Source organism: Stegodyphus dumicola, chromosome 8 (assembly GCF_044657685.1).
Source record: "Stegodyphus dumicola isolate Sdum_Otavi_A_Nest chromosome 8, ASM4465768v1".
NCBI classification, from domain to species: domain Eukaryota; kingdom Metazoa; phylum Arthropoda; class Arachnida; order Araneae; family Eresidae; genus Stegodyphus; species Stegodyphus dumicola.
In genome coordinates, this window is record NC_140775.1 from 38002375 (window position 1) to 38025477 (window position 23103).

General features: G+C 30.0%; 1 protein-coding gene across 2 annotated transcripts in view; it reads right to left on the bottom strand.

Moving 5' to 3' along the window:
* The window catches only part of LOC118188393 (uncharacterized), a 45616-nt gene extending 25238 nt beyond the window's left edge, over nucleotides 1–20378 (bottom strand). The window contains exons 1-8 of one of the 2 annotated variants that reach the window (XM_035358826.2): nucleotides 20256–20378; nucleotides 17994–18057; nucleotides 16244–16386; nucleotides 13668–13805; nucleotides 10829–10972; nucleotides 8192–8289; nucleotides 5714–5855; nucleotides 3063–3127 (exon numbers count right to left, since the gene is read on the bottom strand). In XM_035358826.2, coding sequence (XP_035214717.1) covers nucleotides 3063–3127; nucleotides 5714–5855; nucleotides 8192–8289; nucleotides 10829–10972; nucleotides 13668–13805; nucleotides 16244–16365 — 709 coding nt within the window. In that variant the 5' untranslated portion in view covers nucleotides 16366–16386; nucleotides 17994–18057; nucleotides 20256–20378. Of the gene's footprint in view, nucleotides 1–3062; nucleotides 3128–5713; nucleotides 5856–8191; nucleotides 8290–10828; nucleotides 10973–13667; nucleotides 13806–16243; nucleotides 16387–17993; nucleotides 18058–19996; nucleotides 20144–20255 lie in introns of those variants that run through there. The other variant, XM_035358815.2, reaches the window with a different exon arrangement.
* Between the last annotated feature and the right edge of the window lie 2725 nt (nucleotides 20379–23103).

Below are 23103 nucleotides of genomic sequence, written 5' to 3' on the forward strand. Positions count from 1 at the left end.
AGCTTCACGAAACAAACACTTTATGGATTAATGCGTAAGTTGTTTGATGCGCTCTCCTCCTTGTTCTGCTGCTAAGTGGAAGCGCAATACTGCATGTTCCACAACAAATCGGAGGTTATCTGTGCTGATGCTATGAATATGGTGCGGGATGCTTAGCTTTAAGTCGCAATCCATCCACAGTAAACCACATTCTTCAGATATTTCCACAGCCAAATGTCACATGGGTTTAAGTTGAAAGAGCATGGTGGCCACGCTGTTGGAAAATGGCAGCTTATGATTCTATTATCTCCAAAATGAGTGATCAGCAGCTGCTTCACACGAGTAGCAATGTGTGGAGGAGTGCCATCTTTCATGAATACTGTGTGATCCACACATTGGTGTTGCTAAAGTGCCTGCAATTTTGCATATTTACAGAACCTTGCAAATGGAAATGAGCTTCCCCAGACCACAGAATGTTCCAAGGCCATTCATGATCCACTTCAATTTAAGCAAGAAATTGTAATGCAAACGATTCATGTGTTTCCAGGTCAGTAGTTAGCAACTGCTGCACACGAGTTATCTTAACGGATAACAAAAATAAGATGTTCCGCAGGACTTTACGCACAATGCTGGTAGGCATATCCAACGTTCGGCCAAATCCTGGTGTACTGCTGATTCTACATCTCTGTTTGTCAGTTCTTGTAACGCTGTGGCCACATTTTCCACTGTGGTCACCGAAACTGGTTTTCGTCATCTACCTCGTTTAACGTCAAATGAACCCGTCTCTTTGAATTTACCTATCATTTTCCACATGCCATGTATGGTCATTGAGCCTGATTTTATGTCTTTTAACGTCCGGAGCTTCCTGACAGTTGTTAATGCATGGTCACCAATCTGATAGGAAAGCTTCACGAGAAGAGCTCAATCCTTTATTGTCAGTCATGACGCTCTCAGGCAAATTGTTATGTGTGCTGTTAGTGCTCTGCATTTTTATCTTAGCCATGTCTCCAGTGCACATGTTACCTCTTAGTAATTTGCATACCAACAGCAATGTGAACCCTGATAGTGCCATCTAGTGGCATATTTTGAAACTATTTTCTTTCTTAGCAAAACAAAATTCCATTGCCTCTTGATTGTTCTAGTAAAATATCAAGTCATTCTGACAAGTAGTTTTTAAAGTTAGAGTGTTTTGAAATCACAACTTTAATTATAATCCCCCCGTACATAATAGCTCAGTTTCAAAAGTTAATTTATTTAATATTAGCACTGCTGCCCCAATTCCCTCCAACCCCCTACAAAATTATTTTTCTACACATAAGTGCTCCAAATCAAAATAATAATAAATACAAAAGTAACAACAATGATAATTAAAAATAATTCAAATGAATATCTCTAAATAAATTTGCTGAAATTTGAGCAAAAAATGTTTACAATTCTCAATCATAATAAAATCACAGAAATTATGTAGAAAAGCAATGCTTATTTTTGTAAACTGGTATTATTTTTGAACTAATGCCACAAAATCTGCAACACTCTTTTTTATTTGTATTACAAATCAACTTTTTGTTCAGCATAATATCAGGTGTGACATACTTAGCAAAAATACAACTTTCCATTCAGACCTTTTTTTAAAATGAATCATCACAAATTTATACAAGTTATTAAAAATATTTGTTTTTATTAATTTTTTATTTCTTATGCAGGCTTATTATAAAAGTAATCGTGCATATTGACAAACCAATTTATCACCATAAGATATCCAAGGGCTGTTAGATATCTTATGGTGATAAATTGGTTTTGGATATCCAAGATCATGTGCCCTACAATGACATAAAGTTTTCATTTTACGGCACATGATCTTAATTCACTGCCTTTAGAAGTCTAATCTGGATGCATCTGGTAATAATGATGCTAACAATGTATGTTAACATTTGCTTTATATGCAATTATGAGGGGAGTAAAAATACTTTGTTAATTATATAGTTATATATACGGATATAATTTCAGGCAACATGGTGCAGAGCTCAATAATATCTACTGATTGTTGCAAAGGATATTCAACACAACAGTAGAAAATTGTTACGAAAATTCACTGGATATGTTTAGCTTTTAAAAATGTTCTTGGTTCACTGAATTATATAATAGGATCACAGCTTATACTGTTTAACTCTCAGTAAGATACACATTACATACATGTTTAAGCATTACTAAATAGAAACATAATATTCTTCTTTTTAATGACATTCAGTTTGGGTCCATAACTTAATTGAAATAGGGAATGAAATTTTCTTAAATAGATAGTGCACCATAAAAATCAAAAGAAACATTTTCATGATATTGATTGCATATGATACCAAACTATAGTAGTAATAAAGAAATCACTCATAATGAAGCACATGGTTATTGACATTTCCTAAGGTTCACCTCCCACCCAAAACCAACATAGCAGTGTGAGCCACTACAGCTTCCTAAACCACTATAATACCCATAGCAGTGAAACCTCCCTAATATACAGTTAAAACTAGACAAGCACCAATAGTTGCAAACTATTTGAATATTCTGTGTAGTTGGCAACAAATTTGTGACACATTGTGATACCTGTTTGATATTTTGTGTTTTATTTGGCTAAATGATACCAAATAAAAGACACACAGATGTTTAATACAGATGCTTATTTATATTTTTAGAAATACTGGTCATTTTCAAAAGCATCATCTATGGGAAGTGATCACCATGAAAAGTTTCACTATGTTTTCATTACTTGAACTCCAAAATGGAGCTACTACTATGTATCTCAACTGTTTTTCTTGTCATAACAATTTTTAACAATGAGGCACATATGTTTATTAGTGCTTAAAGAGTTTCCATAAATGTTACGGAGTACAAATACACAGCTTAGATAGTTGCAGATTTAGGCTGCAACAATTCCACATAACGGAAAATAAAAATAATAGAAATCTATCTTTTGAATAGCACAGTTTATTACCACTAGAAGAGAATAACACAATAACATTATTACTAAGTAATATCTCATTGATTGTCTTGCTTTAAAATAACATTAAACTAAAATAAAAGTAACTTACATGCTTGTAAAGTTGAGTAATAGGCCAAAGATGTTACAGATGAGAACTCATATGTAGCAATAACACTGAAATTATACATATATATATATATATATATTTTAAGAAAAAGCATAATACTACAGCACAGACTTTCACAGTCACACACACAAAAAAAAGTAAAAATATTAACAATCACATACATACATTGCATTGACAAATACTGCTATTTAAACTAAGACCTGAAAAATACTGAACTGATAAAATTTAAACATTTTACACACAGTACAGAAACAACAATAATTTTATTGATGCAAATATTGCCGTATTTACGCGAATCTAATGCGCATCGTTTTTGGCCAAATGTAGTACTCAAAATTGGGGTGCGCATTAGATTCGAGTGCAAAGTTCGCCGATGACGTCAACCGAATTTAAATCGTAACAATGGATTACTGTATTTCTCGACTACATTTACCGTTACATTTATGGTTGACACATTATTGCACAGAGGATACAAACTGCAGAGTACGTAGTCACGAATGGAGGGCAAGCAGAGAAGAATGTCATATGATGCTACTTTCAAACATAAAGTAATTCTTTATCCTGAAAGAAATGGCAATAGAAAAGAGAGTTAAACGTAGCTGAGAGCAATGTTCGCTTGTGGCGGCAACAGAAATTGGCACTGTTTGCAACTAAAACTAGTAGAAAGAAATTCACTGGCCCTCGCAAAGGAAGACACCCTAAAATTGAAGAAAAGGTTTTGGAATTTGTACGTGAAAGGAGGAAGAATGGACAACTTGTGACTAGCGACACTATATGAAATAAAGCAAAAGAGGAGGCTGAAGTTCTTGGAATACCGAAACCAGAGTTTAAAGCTAGCCGTGGATGGGTGGATCGGTTTATGAAGCGGATGGGCTTATCTCTAAGACGCCGTACAACAATATGCCAAAAGCTTCCTGCAGATTTTGAGAGAAAACTACTAACATTTTAGCGGTATGTCATCACACTTCCAAAGGAAAAAATTTTTCAATGGGGCAAATTGACATCGCTGACGAGACGCCAATTTGGTTTGATATGCCTCGTAACTACACCATTACGGAGAAGGACACTAAAAATGTTATCATCAAAATAGTGAATAAAGATGTTTACTATTAATCACTGATTGTAGAAACTGTTAGCTAGATAGAAATGCTACGATTTATTTCATGTTCATACTTTACGATATGTACCATATACGGTAGTGGTAATTAACAATGATTGTTTCACATAACAATAGCCCACTAATAGGTTAATTCTATGTTCTGCTACTTTATGTATAAATCTATTGTTGTATAAAATAAGATTCAATAAATTTCTCATACCATTGATACGCATTACATTCGTCGACAAACAATTTTTTTTATTATTTAAAGTTTTAAAATGGGGATGCGCATTAGATTCGATGGCGCATTAGATTCGCATAAATACGGTATACACTTCTTATATCAAATAATACAAAATTCAATATTATTAATATATGCTATCCAGAAAATGATCCAGTTTAAGGGAGAGAGGGATGAAACTTTTCAATGTACTACTATGGTTTCTGTTACACATTTTTTTTCTAATTTTAATATAGCGTGAAAGAACTGTGCACTCATCGGGAACTGTACATTAAATTTTGGCTATTATCTCGGCTCACAAAATATGCTAGAAGTGATACACACAGTAAAATTAACAACAGTGCTGACACTCCCACTTCAAAAAAATAACAGAACCAAACGCAATGGCAAAATTTAATGCCTTCTTGCAAAGCTTACTCACCAGCACTGACACTTTTGCACATCACATTAGATATCTTCAACATTTTTGGTATACTTATCAGTTATATCAGTTCACATTTTCCCATTGAAAATAGGTCAGAAAAACTTAAATTTATGATAGAAGAATTTCATACTATATAAAAGATTAAAAAAAATAAAAATAAAAATAAAAATACAGAAACTTATATTTTTTGCTTCTTAATACAATTATATAAAATGGAAAACCACGTGGAAAATGTATTATTCTGACAAATTATGTTGTAAAACATGCATTTTTGGAAAATGGTTAAAAAACAACAGCAAAACTTTAACGGATATAATTTCAGGCAACATGGTGCAGAGCTCAATAATATCTACTGATTGTTGCAAAGGATATTCAACACAACAGTAGAAAATTGTTACGAAAATTCACTGGATATGTTTAGCTTTTAAAAATGTTCTTGGTTCCTAAAACATTATCAGCAAGAAAATGTGAGCCAGGACAACTGATAAATATCCAAAAGTTTGATGATCTTTTTTTTAAATCAGCTTTTCTGCCATTTAGAAAATAAAGTTAAATCCTAGACTTTTACTCATTCTTACGATTTACTGTGTTATCAGCTGTTTAAATTAATAAAAAACATTCTCAAAGTCATACCTTTTTGCATATTTAGGACAGCACATTAAATGATTTCATAAAGTTGTAAGTTAAATTAAGTTATTTCAGGACTTTTAATGTTAACAAAAGATTAGCAGTTTAGATGTATTTTTGTGACATGATATTTTCAGCTAATGAGGAGCTTATCAAGATATACCATAAGCCATAGAGTAATTGCATGTGAAGTAATTTACATGAACGATCTGAAGTAAGAAATCATGTAAAATTATTTTTACCTCCATAAATCTCTCTTTTGCTCTCTCTTAAATGAATCAAGGGCAGAGATGGAATTTATTTTTTTGGTTATGTAAATGCCAGCAACAACATACAACTGGATTCCCAAGAACTCGGCGAAGGACAGCAATATCCAGTGTGGAGCTGAATCAAAAGATATTACATATAAAAAATCACAGGAGATTCAACACTTACTTCTAAATTGATACAATCTAAATTTTGATTCTGGAGAGGGGTTGGTATGGTACTTTCTGATTATCTGCCCCTTTGCTGAAAAGTTGTAAATTTGTTGGCAACTGTTTTTTGTCAAGCCAATGCATGTAAGGTAAAACCAATTTTCAAAATGGTGCCATGTTAAGAATTCCATAACAGAGCAATCAATCAAATTAAGAAGTGAGAAACACCAGTAATACAAATCTAACCTTTTTTGAGAAATTATTTTGTAAGTTTTCTGTACTCTTGTTTTTTCCATGTACACAGCAATCTATTTTAACAAAAGAAAAAAAATGCACAAATTAAGCATCATGCACAACTTTGGTATAACCTCCAGCCTCCAATAAATTAATAATAGCTGTATTAAACAAGATAAAATTATCTTCAAACCAATTTATGACTCTTTGCTTGCAATTTTTTACATTGCATTTCCATAAAATTCAGTGGTTCAAGAAATACAACTTCATATAACGCAAATTTTGCACTTTCTGTTGTTAGGTAAAATGCCATATTTTTGCACAGAGGCAGCCCTTTTTTGTTTGATCATTTAACCCACTACTTCCACTGTCCCAATATGATTTGCTAAAAGAAAAATATATTTCATAATTTCATACACACACACACACACACACACACACAAAAAAAAAAAAAAAAAAAAAAAAAAAATCAGAAATATGATGGCTGAGTTTCAAAAATCAAATTCTCATATACTTAATCAGATGTGAACTACCCACATACATGGGCTGACACATAAATACTTTTAAGTGTAAATACAAAATATAAATGCCTCATGAATACTTTTTTGCAATTTTTTATGGGGGTGTGGATAATCAGAAAGTACCTAAAAAATTACCAGGTCACAAAAGAAGGATTTCATCATTCCAATTTTTTTTTTAAATTCATGAATTAAAACTACAGTATTAATATTGTGAAGAATAACATTATGAGTTAGTATGAAAACTAGTAATCTCCACATCTTGTAAACTAAACCTGTCTGTTTCCTGCTTTAGAGGCAAGATGATATTTTACAATGAACAGTGATTTCTGTAACAGGTATGCAAAAATAATAATCTGTGGAATAAATCTCTGTTGATAATATGACTGCCAATCTTTAAAAAATCTCTGTTGATGATATGACTACCAATATTTAAGTTCATGAACGGATTATATCAATAAAATCTGCATTGTACCACAACAGATAAAAACTACCTAAATACTAAACTACAATAAACAGGAATACAACTGATTTCTGGAAAATATAAAAGCATTTAGCAATAAGCAATACATAATATGTGAAATTTTTCTAATATTTGAATTTGTTATTTACTAAAAACTGCTATGGAAAAATTTTTGAAACTGAGATTTAATTACAAAATATTATGAATTTATGAATTTTCGAAAAAATTTACATCAGTTATAAATTGCTATGTTTGTAAATATTCAAACACAGTAATTTTTATCATGAATTTTTCCAATTTCATTTACTGGATACTTATTCAGTAACTTTAAAGTGATAATTTTAATAAAAATAAAATCTTCTTTCATACTGAACTGAATTACTTATAGTACATGACTAAAATAAACATAGAAAGCTTGAAAAGAAAAACCTGAAGCTTACTTTATAAGGAATGTATTCAAAAATAACATTACTGCCGAAAATGACGAGCACAAAAATAAGCTTTTTCCATTTTGTACAAAATCTAGCTCAGACAAATATAGCAGGATTGTTCTCCAGTGAAGAACCAAAAGAGAACTTAAAAACTTAAAATGATCATTCATTTACTTTAAAAAATCATATATGTAAATGTACTTTAATATAGACTTCAGTTTAATAATACTATTTTTTGAATTAATTTTAGTTTTGATTGCCAAAAACATTTATCATGGGCTATTAAAAAAATCTTATTTAGAATGACATCACCTTAATTAGTTCAGATAAACAAGATTCAATTTCCAAATTAAATTAAAAATTTTTTTATATAATTTCAGTAACACTGATAATTAATCAGTAATTATCACAGTATTACTTTATTATACTTAAAAATACTTTTATTTAACCCTTCAATAAATATTATCTTTGTAACAATGCAATTTATCAAGATGTTTTGTTTTTAAATAAAGCATATTTACATAAGAATTCTATATAACATGTTTTATCCCTAACATTCCTGGAAATTAAACATACAATAAATACAAGGAACAAGAACTGTAATTTCAGTATTGGATAAACATTTCAAATTTTCCCAAAGGGAAACAATTAAAGTTACCTAAACATGCAGTCCATGGTGAAAAGTGAGCTATCAAGCCTAATGCAGTGACTAAGGAAAGAAAGGCGAAAAATCCAACAAGAAATGGAATTATTACCCTAGAAATAAAATTCAGTTATTAATTTAACTGAGTACAAATAACAGTACATTTGTGTGATTCAATGCCAATTATGGATATGTGTGATGTAACAACCTCGTAGCATCTGCATTTTCATTTGATGTAATCCAGATTGATGCTTTATAATATCCATGTTTTGTTTTTATTAACAAGGAAATAAATTAATTGTTACTGTTAAATTTCTTCCTTTGCATTTTTGGGGGGGGGGGGAATTGGAACCTGCATTTTACAGAACAGGAAAGAGTGGATTATTTGCAAAGTTATGGTATCTTGCTTTGAGGGGGGAAAAAAAAAAATTATATTTAATGGACAAAATATGGTCGGCTAAATAGGCCCAATGCAACAGTAATAGAGTGGAATGGTTACCTGTGAGAAGTTTGTACTCACAGCATTCTGAACAAAGCTCCTAGTAATAATGGGAAAGCTTGACAAAATACTTGAAATCCACAAATGCTGTATGAATGCAAAGTGGATTGAAAACTGACTGTTTATTAAATAAAGGGGTGACAGTTACTTCAGAATTTAACAGAAATGATTGGTGCAGGATCTCTGCTAACTTGATGGTAGCCAGCCTTCATAATTGAAGGAATAATACACAAGTACTGATCAATGGAATAATACATAGGTATTGAAATAACTAGTAAAGCAGAAGTCCAGAAATCCGCAATGCTTGGGACCAGAGGTTGTGCAGATTTTAGGATTTTACGGATTTCAGGATGGAAAAGATAAATTATAATATTCAGACTAAAAGTGCAAAATAAATAAGGCATATTATATAAATTTACTTGAATTATTATATACATTATTACAATAATATACATATAAACTATTACATTAATTTATTATATGCAATAAATTATTATTAGATGTAAATATATTTATTATATTATTCATTTATATTAGTGATTACACCGATATTTAAAAGCATAAGCGCATATACAATAAAGACATATAAAGATAAGGGATATTAATAAAGCATAAAATATTAAATTTTTTTTTACATGTTTCAAACATTTTTCTGGTAGAATTTTGTTTTAAAACTTTAAGGTGCTCCAGAGTATGTTTTTTTGTAAATTATATAGAGACAGAATCTCTTGCTCTGTGACACAGCTCTGTTGTTTTAAAAGTTTTAGATATTTTTCACCATGTTCCAAAAAGATATTTTCTTACTCCTATCAAAATCACTATCTGTGTCAGAATCGTTTTCTTGGTGTGATAAGTTCAAAACAAAGCCAATGATTTAATCATGGGTCATCTGATATGTCAGTGTTGGCTCATCTGAACACATCATACATTCAACAATATCTTCTTGTAAAGCCTCCTCATTTATTCTTTCACACATAAAAGTGATTCTCTTGCTTTGACCCTTGCTGCACTGACCCTAAAACCAGAAAAGTCACTGTCATATCTCTCAGTTTCAAAAACAGAGAAGATGGACATACATTACGCCAGGCATTTACTAATGTTGTTTGGGAAACAACATCCCATGATTTTGCTAACAAATAAATGCAGTCTTTGATAGTGAATTTTCTTTTTTCTTTTTTCTATTATAATTACAAAGTGAAATAGAATAGTCACCTGAAAGAATTTTTTTCAGAAACTCCGATTTATTTTTTACCTTGATATAGACTGGAGGGAGAAAAACTTTTATCATGATGTCAATAATTTGGTATTTCCTTTATGAGTCATTTTAATTCATTACTTATGACATCATTATTTGGTAAGTATTTTTAATTCGATATTTCATTCTCCATGTTGCGATTTCTGGAAACTGAATGCTTATATTTTGAGAGGCAACGTGGATTTCAGGAGTTGGCGGATTTTCGGTATTTGACTGTATTGGAAAATATTATATATATTATACAAAAGATAAAAATGCATATATTAAAATATATAAAATATAGGCACCACATAATGGATTTATTTAGCATTTAATGAATTTTAAAGTACCTTAGCTGATGAAATTCAATCCTGATAAGAATGCTAAAAGTCAACATTTTTGTTCTTTAAATTCAGTAAAATATTACAGAAAAGTATCATAACAACAAAATTGTAACCTGAAATTATATCTTATGTACTTGTAGTTCATTTCCAGGGCCTATAGTTCACAAATTTTTTCATGAGCTATTTAAACATTGTACAATTAAAAAAGTTCTTGATGTTGTTTCAAAATCTCTTACCATATTCAAATTAAATACCTATAAATTAACACAATGGTATTTGCTGCTATGTAGAAGGCATGTCCCAAATTTTAATATTTTTTTAAATGCAAGGGAAAAAATATAGCAATAACAATTAATTTAAATCCTTGTCATAGAAACTAAATAAAGCAGGTGATACAGAATCACTTGGATTACATCAAACGAAAGTGCAGATGTTACAAAGGTGCTGTTTCATCATGTTTATTCATAACTAGCACTAAATTACATTGCTTGGTTGACGAGATAAAATGTAAGTAATTTACCACCTACAAAATAGAAAAATAATTTATCAACTAATATAATGGAATGGTAATTTACCAACTAATCAGCTTCTTTTGATGCAGTATGCGTGACACTAGAGACCAGTGGAAATGACACAGAAGAATGAATTGTAGCATTTTTACATATGAAGCAATGAATTCCATTTGGTAACAACTGCTGACTGCAATCCATTTCACCAACCTGAAACAATAGTAAATTATAATTGTTAATGAAAATAAAATAAAGAAGATAATTTTAAAAACAACAACACAATTTAAAAAACAGCTGTTTGTAAATAAAGGAAAATTCAGCATTCCTTTCTAGACATACGAAATAAATAATGGATGGGAAAAGTACAATAAAATTTCCCTCATACCACTATTTAAAAAAAAATTGTATATGAAAAATTTCTTTGTCTGAAAGCCAAACAACATGGCCTTTATTTTCTAAGCAAAAGAATTCTTCAGAAGAACTTGCTGCGGTAGAAAGAAGAGCACACAGCTTTTTCTTCACATGCATCAAAACATTTAATTTGAAATTAACAATAAGAATTTTTTTTTTTTTTAAATTTAAAAATCTGAAAGCCTCCAGCTTTTACATTATGCCCAAAGGGGCTTTTTTCCTTAATGTTTTGTGTGTTACCTTTATTTACTAAAAATCATGTTCTTCTCATCTAAACCTTAAAATTCAGTTCAATAGCAATACGCAAAATAATTTTAGAATGAGCATACCTTTAGACTTTCTGATACATAGTCTCGCATGCTGGAGATAAATTTTTTTTTTTTTTCCCCCCATATAGTGTTGCCATTGCTCACTTTTAAATCACTGAGTTTGATAATCGAAAATTTGTTAAAGTTGTACAAAATAGATAATAAAACAAATGCCAAATAGCGTGATACAGTCTCGTGCACTGGGCGCACTGGAGATAATTTTTCCCCCTGTACAGTGTTGCCATTGCTCACTTTTAAATCACTTTTCACTGTTAATCCAAAATTCATTAAATTTCTATAAAATCTGAAACAGATAATAAAACCAATTTCAAATTCCAAATTTGGGCTTCCAGATGCCTGTATTTGGTTGGAAACGTACATTATTCAAAATTTAATGGCTCTAGGTACCACTGTTTTATCACAATGCGAGAACATAGATACATTTATGCAGATTCTTCATCATTTAATTTCTTTAAATATAATGCAAGGAGATAATATTTGGTAGTAACAATTTGAAAAGTGAACCAACATTTATAGCGAATCAACGTAAAATGGCAAAACGAAATTAATAGCCCTTTTGGGCTAATGCCCTCTGGGCTAAAAATTTTGACCATAACCAATTATATGGCATGAAATAATATCAAAATTAAAATTCAAATAAACGATTTATATAACACAACAAAAGCAGACATGAATTTTCTTATGCAAACAATAAAATGCTGTCATAAAAATTTCAAAGTATTACTACAAGAAAGCATATAAAAACTATAAAAATATAGTACAAAGTTTGAAATCTGGACATTCAATATCTGGACCTCTGGATTATCAGCTTCCCCAAATAAATAAAGACAAAACTAAGCAAAATAATAACAAAAATCCCTTTTCCAAAGTATAGGAATAATAATATAATAACAAAAGAAAACAGGTTCTCCATAAATGTGATTTTTCTCCAGATAACTGAGATACCTGCAAATCATTTTCAAAAGCCTGCTGGTTAGGGAGACAAGTTGGTCACTAAAAACAATAAACTGATTGACATATGGATGTTGGACAGGATTACACTTTCGGACCTTGAGTGTTGTGGGAGATGCAGGGCTAGTGCTCTGTATTTCACTGCTTGGTTATCTCCTTAAATTCTAAAAATTTTGTTTAGGTGCTCTGTATTTCACTGCTTGGTTATCTCCTTAAATTCTAAAAATTTTGTCTCTCCTAAATTCTATTGCCCAGTGACTCCACTGGGGCTGCCAGTGTTAAATTTTAAAAATTCTGCCATTCCTAAATTTTGCTGTTTAGTGTTCCTTTGAAGTCTTAAAATTTTTGCTGTTCCTGTGTTCGGATGCCCAATGTGGCCACAGTGAATGCACCTGCTCTGGTGCCAGCCCTGTGTAGGGACAGTTAGCACTTTTCTATCTGACCTAAACAGTAAAAGAAGTTCCAACGCCCCCCATGTCTAGAAGTCATTTCGCTAGTTTTAAACTGATGACCTAAAATCCGGAAATTTTCAAAATCTAGAACTGCCTATGTCTCAGCAATTCTGGATCTCATACTTCATACTGTATTAAAATTGATACTATATTTTCTTCAATGGTGGTCTTTAAAGATTTAATTACTATGAATAAAAAATACACTTGCATCCAAATATCTGTATGTACTCCGAAAATAATGATATTCCATGAAAAATCCAGTTGATGTAAATCTTTTTTGCAGGGAATATGTGAAAGACAAGCCTTTTTCATTATCCAATTAAAAGTGATTAAATGGTTTCTGATATAAAAATCAAATAGTTATGCCATCTGACGATTAATCAAGTGCATTGTGCAGAGTGAATTTCTGCAATATAGTATTTGATTTCAGAGTATAAGGACTCTAAACTGTTTGTTATGGCTTCAAAGTGTCATATGGAAGAACCTGTGAAGTGGCAATCATCAGCTGTGTTATGAACAGAAGTAACAGAAGCTGGAGTTAGAGTGACATCAGCTTCTAGAATATTTGAGAATCATAGTTAGTCTTATTTTTGGAATGTGAAAAAATGTTTTGGCTGTTGTGTCTATCCTTGTATGTGTTTCTTGTGCTTCAATAAAGTGTTTTCACACTTTTTCAGAATCACTCATTTATATACCTTTTTATGCTTATAATTAATAAGAAGTAACATAAAGATAAGAAACTAAAATAGTATTCATACTTACAAAAATAATACTTCAAAACTAGCAAAGTAAAATACTAGATATTGGTGAAGTTGTGGATGATGAAGCACATGTAGCCTTGTGATACGAATAGCACAAAGGAAAAGTGTTATAAATCCAAGGAAGGCCAACAAGGAATTCCTGCGAAAAGACATAAATTTCTAATTAATTATCGGAAATAATTAGCATACCATATAATGATATTAGAAGATAGTAGCATGTTACTATGAACATGCATAAATTAGCATAAGTTTCTGATGTTAGAGTTCAATACTTATTTCAAGAAATAACATAACAATGAAAAAAGAAAATTATATGAGTAAACGATATTACACAAATATATAGTTTCAAACATAAAAATCACACCTTTCATCAGTGCACTTCATATGCATTGACATAACAATCCAAATCTGACCAATACAGGACTGAAGATTAAACTTATTTTTTGATTTGAACATTTATAATGGATTCTATATTTTAGATGTATACTGGATAAATAACTAATAATAAAAACATGCATAAATTTACACAAATTAAATACATCAAATTTTAAAACAAAATGTGTGTTTTATCTTCCCAGAAATACAGCTATTTTATCGGTCTATCCTTTATTTTTTTACGCACCAATTTAGCAACAATTATTACTTAAAGCAATCAACCGATTTATTTAACAAAAATCTATTTCACTCTTAAAAAAACAATTATATTTAGAATACGAACCAAGAGATCCTATTAATTATAAATATGTTGCTTTAAGAATACAGAAGTGCTAACTACATCCATACATAATACATTTTAAAATTTATTACATGTACACCTACATAACTACAAATTACACCAAACACTACATATTATGTAACATTTAAGTAATGTACATAAATACATGATACTTATGTATTATCTCATCAGTCATGAAAATGTTTTCAAGCAGTATCATTCAGCACTAGTTATGTGTAATGTAACAAACACTCATAACATTTAATTTGATGTAATCCCGACTAATTCTCGATAAGTCACATTTCCTTTTTTATGAACAAAGATATAAATTAGCTGTTATTACTGTGCTTTTCACTTGCATTTTGAAAAAAATGAACCTGCCTTCTACAGCACAGCAAGCAGTGGATTTTTTCAATATTTATAAAATTTCACCTTCACTAAAAGAGTATATTAATGGACATAGATATGATCAGCTACATATAGCTGGCAAAACAGTAACAGACTGAAACAATTACATGTGGGAAATTTGTACTCGTAGCATTCTAAACAGAGTTTTTGATAAAATCAGAGTATCTAATAAAACAGCAGAAATCAGAGAAAATCTTTTTCTGAGGTGAAAAAAAAGCAGCATTAACCAACTGTTTATTAAATAAAGATGCGTCAGTTACTTCAAAATTCTGTAAGGTTTATTGGTGCAACTTAGGTGGGATCCCTGTCAGCTTTCATGATTCAATGGTAGTACCAAATATACTAAACACTAAATGATACATTTTTGGAATATTTTCAATCTCTATTTCACATGTTTGAATAAAAGTTTCTGATGTCAGAGTTCAATACTTATTTCAAGAAATAGCATAACAATGAAAAAAGAAAATTATATGAGTAAACAATATTACACAAATATATAGTTTCAAACATAAAAATCACACCTTTCATCAGTGCACTTCATATGCATTGACATAACAATCCAAATCTGACCAATACAGGACTGAAGATTAAACTTATTTTTTGATTTGAACATTTATAATGGATTCTATATTTTAGATGTATACTGGATAAATAACTAATATAATGGAAAATCTCTTTGCATATTAAAAAATAATTTTGCACAGAAATATGAGAAACATACAAAATTTCGCAGATATGTAAAATTTTATCCTAGATTGGCAATGATTAAAAAAAAAAAAAAAAAAAAAAAAAACCCTGCTGCAGATTTCAAAAGATAATCTGAAATGAAAACTTGTATCAAAATTATTTGTACTTAAAGCTGACTTCAAAGTTCATGCTGAAATTTGATAACTTTAAAACTAATTTTTTCATTGGAATAATATTTAGTTACAGATAGTACTGCAATATTTCATAGTTTTTTGCTTTATGTTAATTCAAATTTCAATTCTTTTAAAGTCATATGTGATTATTTTAAACTACATTTCACCCCTCCCCCAAAAATTACAAAATCAGAGAACAAATTTGAAGAGTCTTAAGTAAACTTTATATCTAAAGAACAATTTCAATAAAAATTATATTAAACCATTCAAGTGAAAATGACCAGCCTTGCCTGCATACAATTTTTGTGCAAACTCAACAGGCGATGCCTATCACAGACTTAAATGTACAAAAAACCACTTAAATTTCATTGTTACAGAGAATTTTTTTTTTCCATTTTTTCCTTAATATTATCAATATTTTATTTATCAGTTCTATCACAAATGAAATAATGTTGACATTTATACAAATGTCTCAATAAACAGAAACATTTTAGTTTTATTTTGTGATAAGGTAAAGGGCTAATTATACTAAAAAATCAAAAAAACTAATTTAGCATTATAATAAACAATGCAATTAAAAGTTCAGTATCTCACCTGACACATGCAGTAGTGTCATAATATGAAAAGCAGCCTTTTATGGCTACATCAATTGACTTGTTTTCCCAACTAAAATTAGCAGGCTTGCTGGGTATTAAATCGGACCAAAAGTCTGTCATAATAGCTGAGCAGCATAGAATCTAGAAAAATGAAAATAATGTCTTATAAATAATGTCTCAATAAATATTCATTCAACAAAATAATGTCTCAATAAATATTCAAAATATTTTTAAACAAATGTGTATAAGAAAGACAAAAGGAGTTACACAGAAATTTATAAAACAAAAAAATAAAATATTTATATTAAAATGAAAAGACAGAATGTTTAGATAGTTTTTAAATCAAAGAACCATACTGGCTCAAGTAACAATTATGGTTCCACACATAACACATGCCTGAATTTCGTAATATGTTATGCCAGAAAAATAACAGCATGCTTCAGATACCCTATACAAGCTGAATATTGAAGGCATTTTTATCAGTATAATTTTTGGCTATATATCATATATCTTGGGGCATTGCAAAAAAGTGTATATTACTTTAACAGCAGCAACAAAGGTAATGAACTTTTTACGTTATGGTGTACATACAGAAAAAAATGTCATATTATATTTAGGCTCAAGGTGTTTTTTTATAAAATTAAATATATTACTTTGACTTACCATATATTTTAAGGAATTTGAATACTTTTAAAAATGCTTGAAACATGCAAAGATACCTTTGGGCTGTAACTGGTCACATACACAGAATAGTAATTTTTCAAAATAATGGGGGGAGGGAAGAAACGGATCAGGTTTACATAGGTTTTTAACCTTATAATAGACAGCTACATGTGCTCATACTTATTCCTAACACTTCTGCCACATACAATTTGCAAACAGCTAGATAACTTTTTTTACTATAATTTATAGTAACATAAAGTAATAATAACAATGTCATGTACTATTTCATCAGCGAGAATTAGGCAGATTGTTTACTATATTTCAAAGGAACTGAAAAAGTATTTTTACCAGTACAACACATTATTTATATTTACTCTTTTTCATAAAATAATAAGATAATAATATTCCTTTGCTGCATTTTTGGTACTCTTCTGTTATTGGGAGATTCAGAAATGTATTCACATATATACAGATGCATACATACACATATACATATACACATCATACATGAACACATCCATCCATCCATCCATTTCTTAATTTGGTTCCATTAATAGAAGAGTATCATTTTTTTATATAAGATACTACATAAAAAAATTCAGCCATTAATTGCTGTTTCCCCACCCCAGCATTAAATTTTGGTTGTAATGTCCATAATATTTGTAAAAAGAAATATTAAACAAAAATTTTTTTTTTTCCTACTGCTTTGGAAATCTTTTGCCCTTCCACTATGCATTGCTAAACTGTAAAGCAAGCATTTACAGTTAGTAATGCATAGTGTAAAGCAAGCATTTACAGTTTAGTAATGCATAGTGGAATTTCAAATCCACAAAAAATAATAACGCAAGTACCTCTACGATATACTAGAGACATAATACATTATATGCAACCCAAATTCTTATTATCACAAGTGAAGTCACTTTTAATTCAAAATTATTATCGAAATAACATACTTTTTATATAACAATACAGAAATGTTTAACCTGAATTTTAAAATACTGCTATCAGGTACGAAGAACTTAAATTAATTTTATGGAAAAATTTAATAGTGCTTTAGAAGTTAAAAGTTATATTTTAATACTTACCTAAAATTTCATGCTCATTATCAAAGTCACAGAACTGATGAATTTTTTTCACTGAAAAAAAAACCTGGAATTGAAAACACACGGAGGTTAATAGTAAAATCAACAAGCTACTCAAATAAATATCAGTTACAGCTTTTTCTTTTGAATACATTATTAAAATGAAAATATATTATAAAATAACAAATGTGTATTATACTACTCATTTATTAATGTGAAATTACAAGTGTAAATTGACCTATTGACCTAATATGTTTATACCATATTAAAAAAAAAAAAAAAATCATTTCAAGAAATTATGCAACAGAAAAATAATAAATAAAATAAAATTTCTGAGAGGGGGGGGGAACACCCAAATGAAAAGCAAAGTTGAAGGTAAAAGAAATGAAATACCTGTCTAAGTTAAAAAATGAAACACACCACAAAATTATAATAATAATAAATTTGATATGAAAAGCATGTAAAAAGAACAATTTCGAAAGTGTCCTCGGGTGTTGTTATAATCTATTCATGCATCTGCAATATAATTTTTGGCAATTATGAAATAATTAATTAATAAAATTCTTCAGTACTCTGAGATTATTTACACATCCAAATTCAATATTCAGCACAACTGCCATTTTTTGGCTATTTTTCAGTTGCATGTGACAACAAACCCACCCATGACCATGACACATATTTATGCTTACATGGAGCTCGTTACATGCTGCATATTGAAACATCACTTCATGTGTAGAGCTCTCTTTTTTTTGACAATATAATTTTAATTTTTCTCATGAAATTTCTTGTTTCTTAAAGAAAGCTTCTTTTCATTATTATTTATGAACACAAACTGTCTGTAGGTAATAAACATAGGCAAATAAGCCTTTGTTTCCAATTGATAATGTCACTAGTAACTTAGAGATTTCTCTTACGGGTGCATAATCATAAAGTACAAATTTTTAGTACTAAATAATAGGGCAACAGGAATATGACAGCTGTGGCACAGAGGTAGAACTTGTTGTGTTGATGCAATTTGATTGGCTTTCCATGACTACTTAGGATACACATGTATGTGAATTTCAAACACATTAATTCAGTCTCAGTCATTTTAGATACATTCTAAACTTAATTTTTCATAATCACAGCATAAAAGTTACACTTCACATAAAATAAATACCAAATACAAACAAACTGTGACCTGAAGTACTGGGGAGGGAGGGGGGCAATTTTACAAAATTAGGTGTGATCTATTCAGATTAATAAAAATTAGTCTAAAGAAGCTTGATAGCTCAGCTATTCAAAACTAATTAGCAACAGCAGAATCACTAATATTACTTAAATAAATTCTTACACAATTTCTTTTTAACATTTTATAATTTTGTACGAAACAGACATTCACAAACAATTGAAGAATACTGTATAACACAATTAATGATCAGTTATACCCTTTTTGCAGTTTTTCAGTTCTTAAAATTATTGCACAAGAATTAAAATGATTTCAAATTAAAAACACTGTACAATTTAATTACTGACAAGATTATTCTGTTGCATCTACTAATGAATCCACATTTTTTTTTTAATGAAAGATACGTATAAAAAATTAATCACGCAATGCAATGACAATGTGAATGAAGCATTTTCAAACTTCAAAATTATCGGATACGTATTAAATTTTAAACGAATTATAGACAACTATTTAACATAAATCAAACAGCAGATTAAATACAGCAATAAGTTACACAATTTATCAACCCTTTTTTAAAGCTTATTGGAAACAGTACAATAACTGAGCGAGCCTGATCACGAACTTACGTGGGGGTTACACCTGCATTTCTAAAGAGTACCCTAAATATCTCTAACAATCTCAAACTTAAATTGAAAATTCAAGTTTATTGAAACAAATCTTATTTAATGCTGTAAAATTATGAAATATTCCTAGGCGTACCCGACGTTTTTAGTGAGACAGAACGAATACTTCTTTACTATCTAACTCATTTAAAATATAAAAACGTAATTGTTCTTACATTTCCAGAGACACTGGATTTCTTGATATCGCTACACATTAGTGATACATTTTCACTGCTCCAAATCTTATAATCTTTTACGCTTCAGTAAAATAGCATATGATTATTAATCAACAGTAAGTATGATGCAAAAAGGGTTGGAACGCATTAACAACAGTATGCGCGCGCAATGCCTTGTTTACTACGCATATTTTGAAACATTTTTAATAACAGAAAAAGACATATTTTGAGTATTGAGAGAAAAAAACTAGCTTCTTACCGTAAATTAAAAAAAAGGCTGCCGTTACATCTTCTAATATATATAAAAATATTAAATATAATGCTTATTTACATTTGCAAATGAAAGTGAAACATAGAAAATAAACGTATTCGTACACTGCTGCCAAACATCAAGAGGAAATAAGCTCAGTAATTTCACTGCAGATTTGTAGAGCGTACTGAGCCACTTTTGCAGCTATTAACATGTATCAAAATGTATTATAAAATTTTTGGGCCTTTGATTGTGAAAGATATTAAGCGTATAGAAATGATGTACTGGCAAAATTTAGTTCATAACTGAAAGGAATAATAAATTTGCATGAAAGATCAATCTAATGAGACTGAAGAGAAAAATTTCCAGTTGATTCTTTAGTGCAACACCTGAGTACTTTGAGTAAATAAGAGGAAGCATATGATGACCTTACCTCGAGTAAATAAATCTTCAGTTTAAAATATTACTTTCGCTAATTCCAAAATGCGCAGACATTGAAGTGCATATTTTAATATGGGAGAAGCATAGCAGCTATTTTAAATAAATTACAGAATGCTGTTTTTTGTTTTGTTTGTTTCTATCTGTTCTGAAATTATAAGATGAAATGCATATTTCCCATTGGACAGAGAGATATTATTTGAATTTCAAGACCACTTTAAAAATATTGAAAGATACCAGTGACTTCGTGTAGAGGGGAAAAGTATTGCCAATTATTGTTATAGGACATTGATTTTGGTCTCTTATATTTATAGTCTAGAGTGGAGCTGTCGGAACCAATGAGGTTATTATAAGCTCCTTGGACGGAAAATATTCTGCTTTCTTCAAAAGCTGAAATTTGTTTTGTAAAAGATATTAAATATTAAGCTTAAGAATCAAGTAAGTGGTGCCATCTAGTTACAGTCCTGAGAGTAATATTTGTTGTAGTTTAAAAAGCACTATGTACCATTTACATTGCGTTAATTATAGACCATAGATTACTCGAAAAAGTTACATTTTGAACATAAATATATTTGTATGCAAGACGAAATTCTGGATTGAGAGAACATCAAGAGGCTTACCTTAGAAGATGATTTACTTTCTGTTACAATATGCACTAAACATAATTCTGAAATTTCATTTTTCTTTTTAAATTTCTTTCTCTTTGTTCTGGAATCTTAAAAAAAAAAAAAAAAAAAAAAAAAAAAAAAATCTGCTGGGTACACCACATGATTTCCTTGTACGGAATATTAAATCATACGCAATTTTTCCTGCATTTCATTTAAACTTATTTCCTCGAATTTCTTTAGATATAAATTTCTTATTCAATTAATTCAATTCAGACAAAAATACATAAAAACTCAAAATACCTATATTAAAAATTGAAAGCTTTAGAAGAACATAAAACACCAAATACAGTTAAAACAATTAAAAAAATGTTTCTACAATTAAAATTAGAGTTTCTAATTTAAAAAATGCTATTCGGCCAGCGGGCAAGAAGGCAAATTTTTCGGTGCACAAAACTGGAAGATTAGTTTACTTTTGGTCTTACTTGGCAAAAAGACACTGAAGGTGTAGAAACTGACTTAATTTGTTGTGGACGCTATACTGAGCCAATATATGAGATACTTTAATAACTTAAATGATAATTCTAGGATGGATTAAGCATAATTTAATTCGCAGTAATAAAAGAAAACATTACTTTGTTGTTGGGAAGCTTAGTTTCTCTAGATTGGCAACAAATCCACTATTCTGCTAAGTTTCAAATGTAAACATATATGGCTGCTGTGGTAAAAAAATAGGCTTAGCCGCACTTAAACAACTTTTGAATTGCTGATAATTTTACAACTATAACATGCAGGTTAACTAAAGGCATAAAAACCTTAGCCGGAAGAAAAGAACAACATTATTCAATCATTTTTAAAGCAAAAAATGCACAGTTTACAAACATGTAAGAATAAAGAAACTGAGCTCACTGAGCCGAGTAACATAGCATATACAGTGGTGGCCAAAATTGTGGACACTTTTGGAAATTTTTTATGTTTTTGAACTTTGTATGCTTATAGAAAATGTTACGTTTCGCAAAATCCAAACTTGTATATATCTTTTTGAAGAGAATTTATTACGGAATTCTATACAAAACACAAAATTCAATTATTTGCAATACGAAAAAAAGTTATATGTACTTTAACATAAATAAAAAACACATTTATGAAGTGGTTTGTAATGTCTAGCTTTCCTGGCCAATCACTGTTCTTGTTCTGAGAACCAATCAAATGTTAGTAACTGCCAGTAGAAGCTGACATCATATTTATACTTGAAACAATTCATTATTTTGCTTTGTTTTGTAGAAGGATGACCTGTTTCTTATACACTGAAATTACAATTAGGAATTTTTGTAAAAATTTTTAATATTTAGTCAAGAAACAATGACATCAAATGAAAGAGTAGATTGGACACCCAGAAAGAGATGTAATATTATTGTGTTACGAGAAAGTGGTATTTCCTATGCTGAAATTGCAAGACAGGTGGGTGGTTCAGTGACTACATCTGGAGTCCGAAAGTTTTGTTTACGATATCAGGAGACAAATTTAATAAAAAACAAAGAAGAAAAAGGCCGAAAAAAGGTGCACCCCATCTATTGATGACAGAAGAATAAAAAGACTATGTCTCCAAGATAGAAAAATGTCATCAGCGGCCATCAGAAGTCATCTGAATGATGCTGGTGTTTCTGTCAGTTCAAGAACAATCAGGAGAAGATTAACAGATGTTGGACTGGGAGGTAGAATTCCACGAAAAAAGCCTTATCTTAATTTTCAGCAACGGAAAAAAAGACTACAGTGGGCAAAGGAGCACATTAATTGGACAGATGATCAGTGGT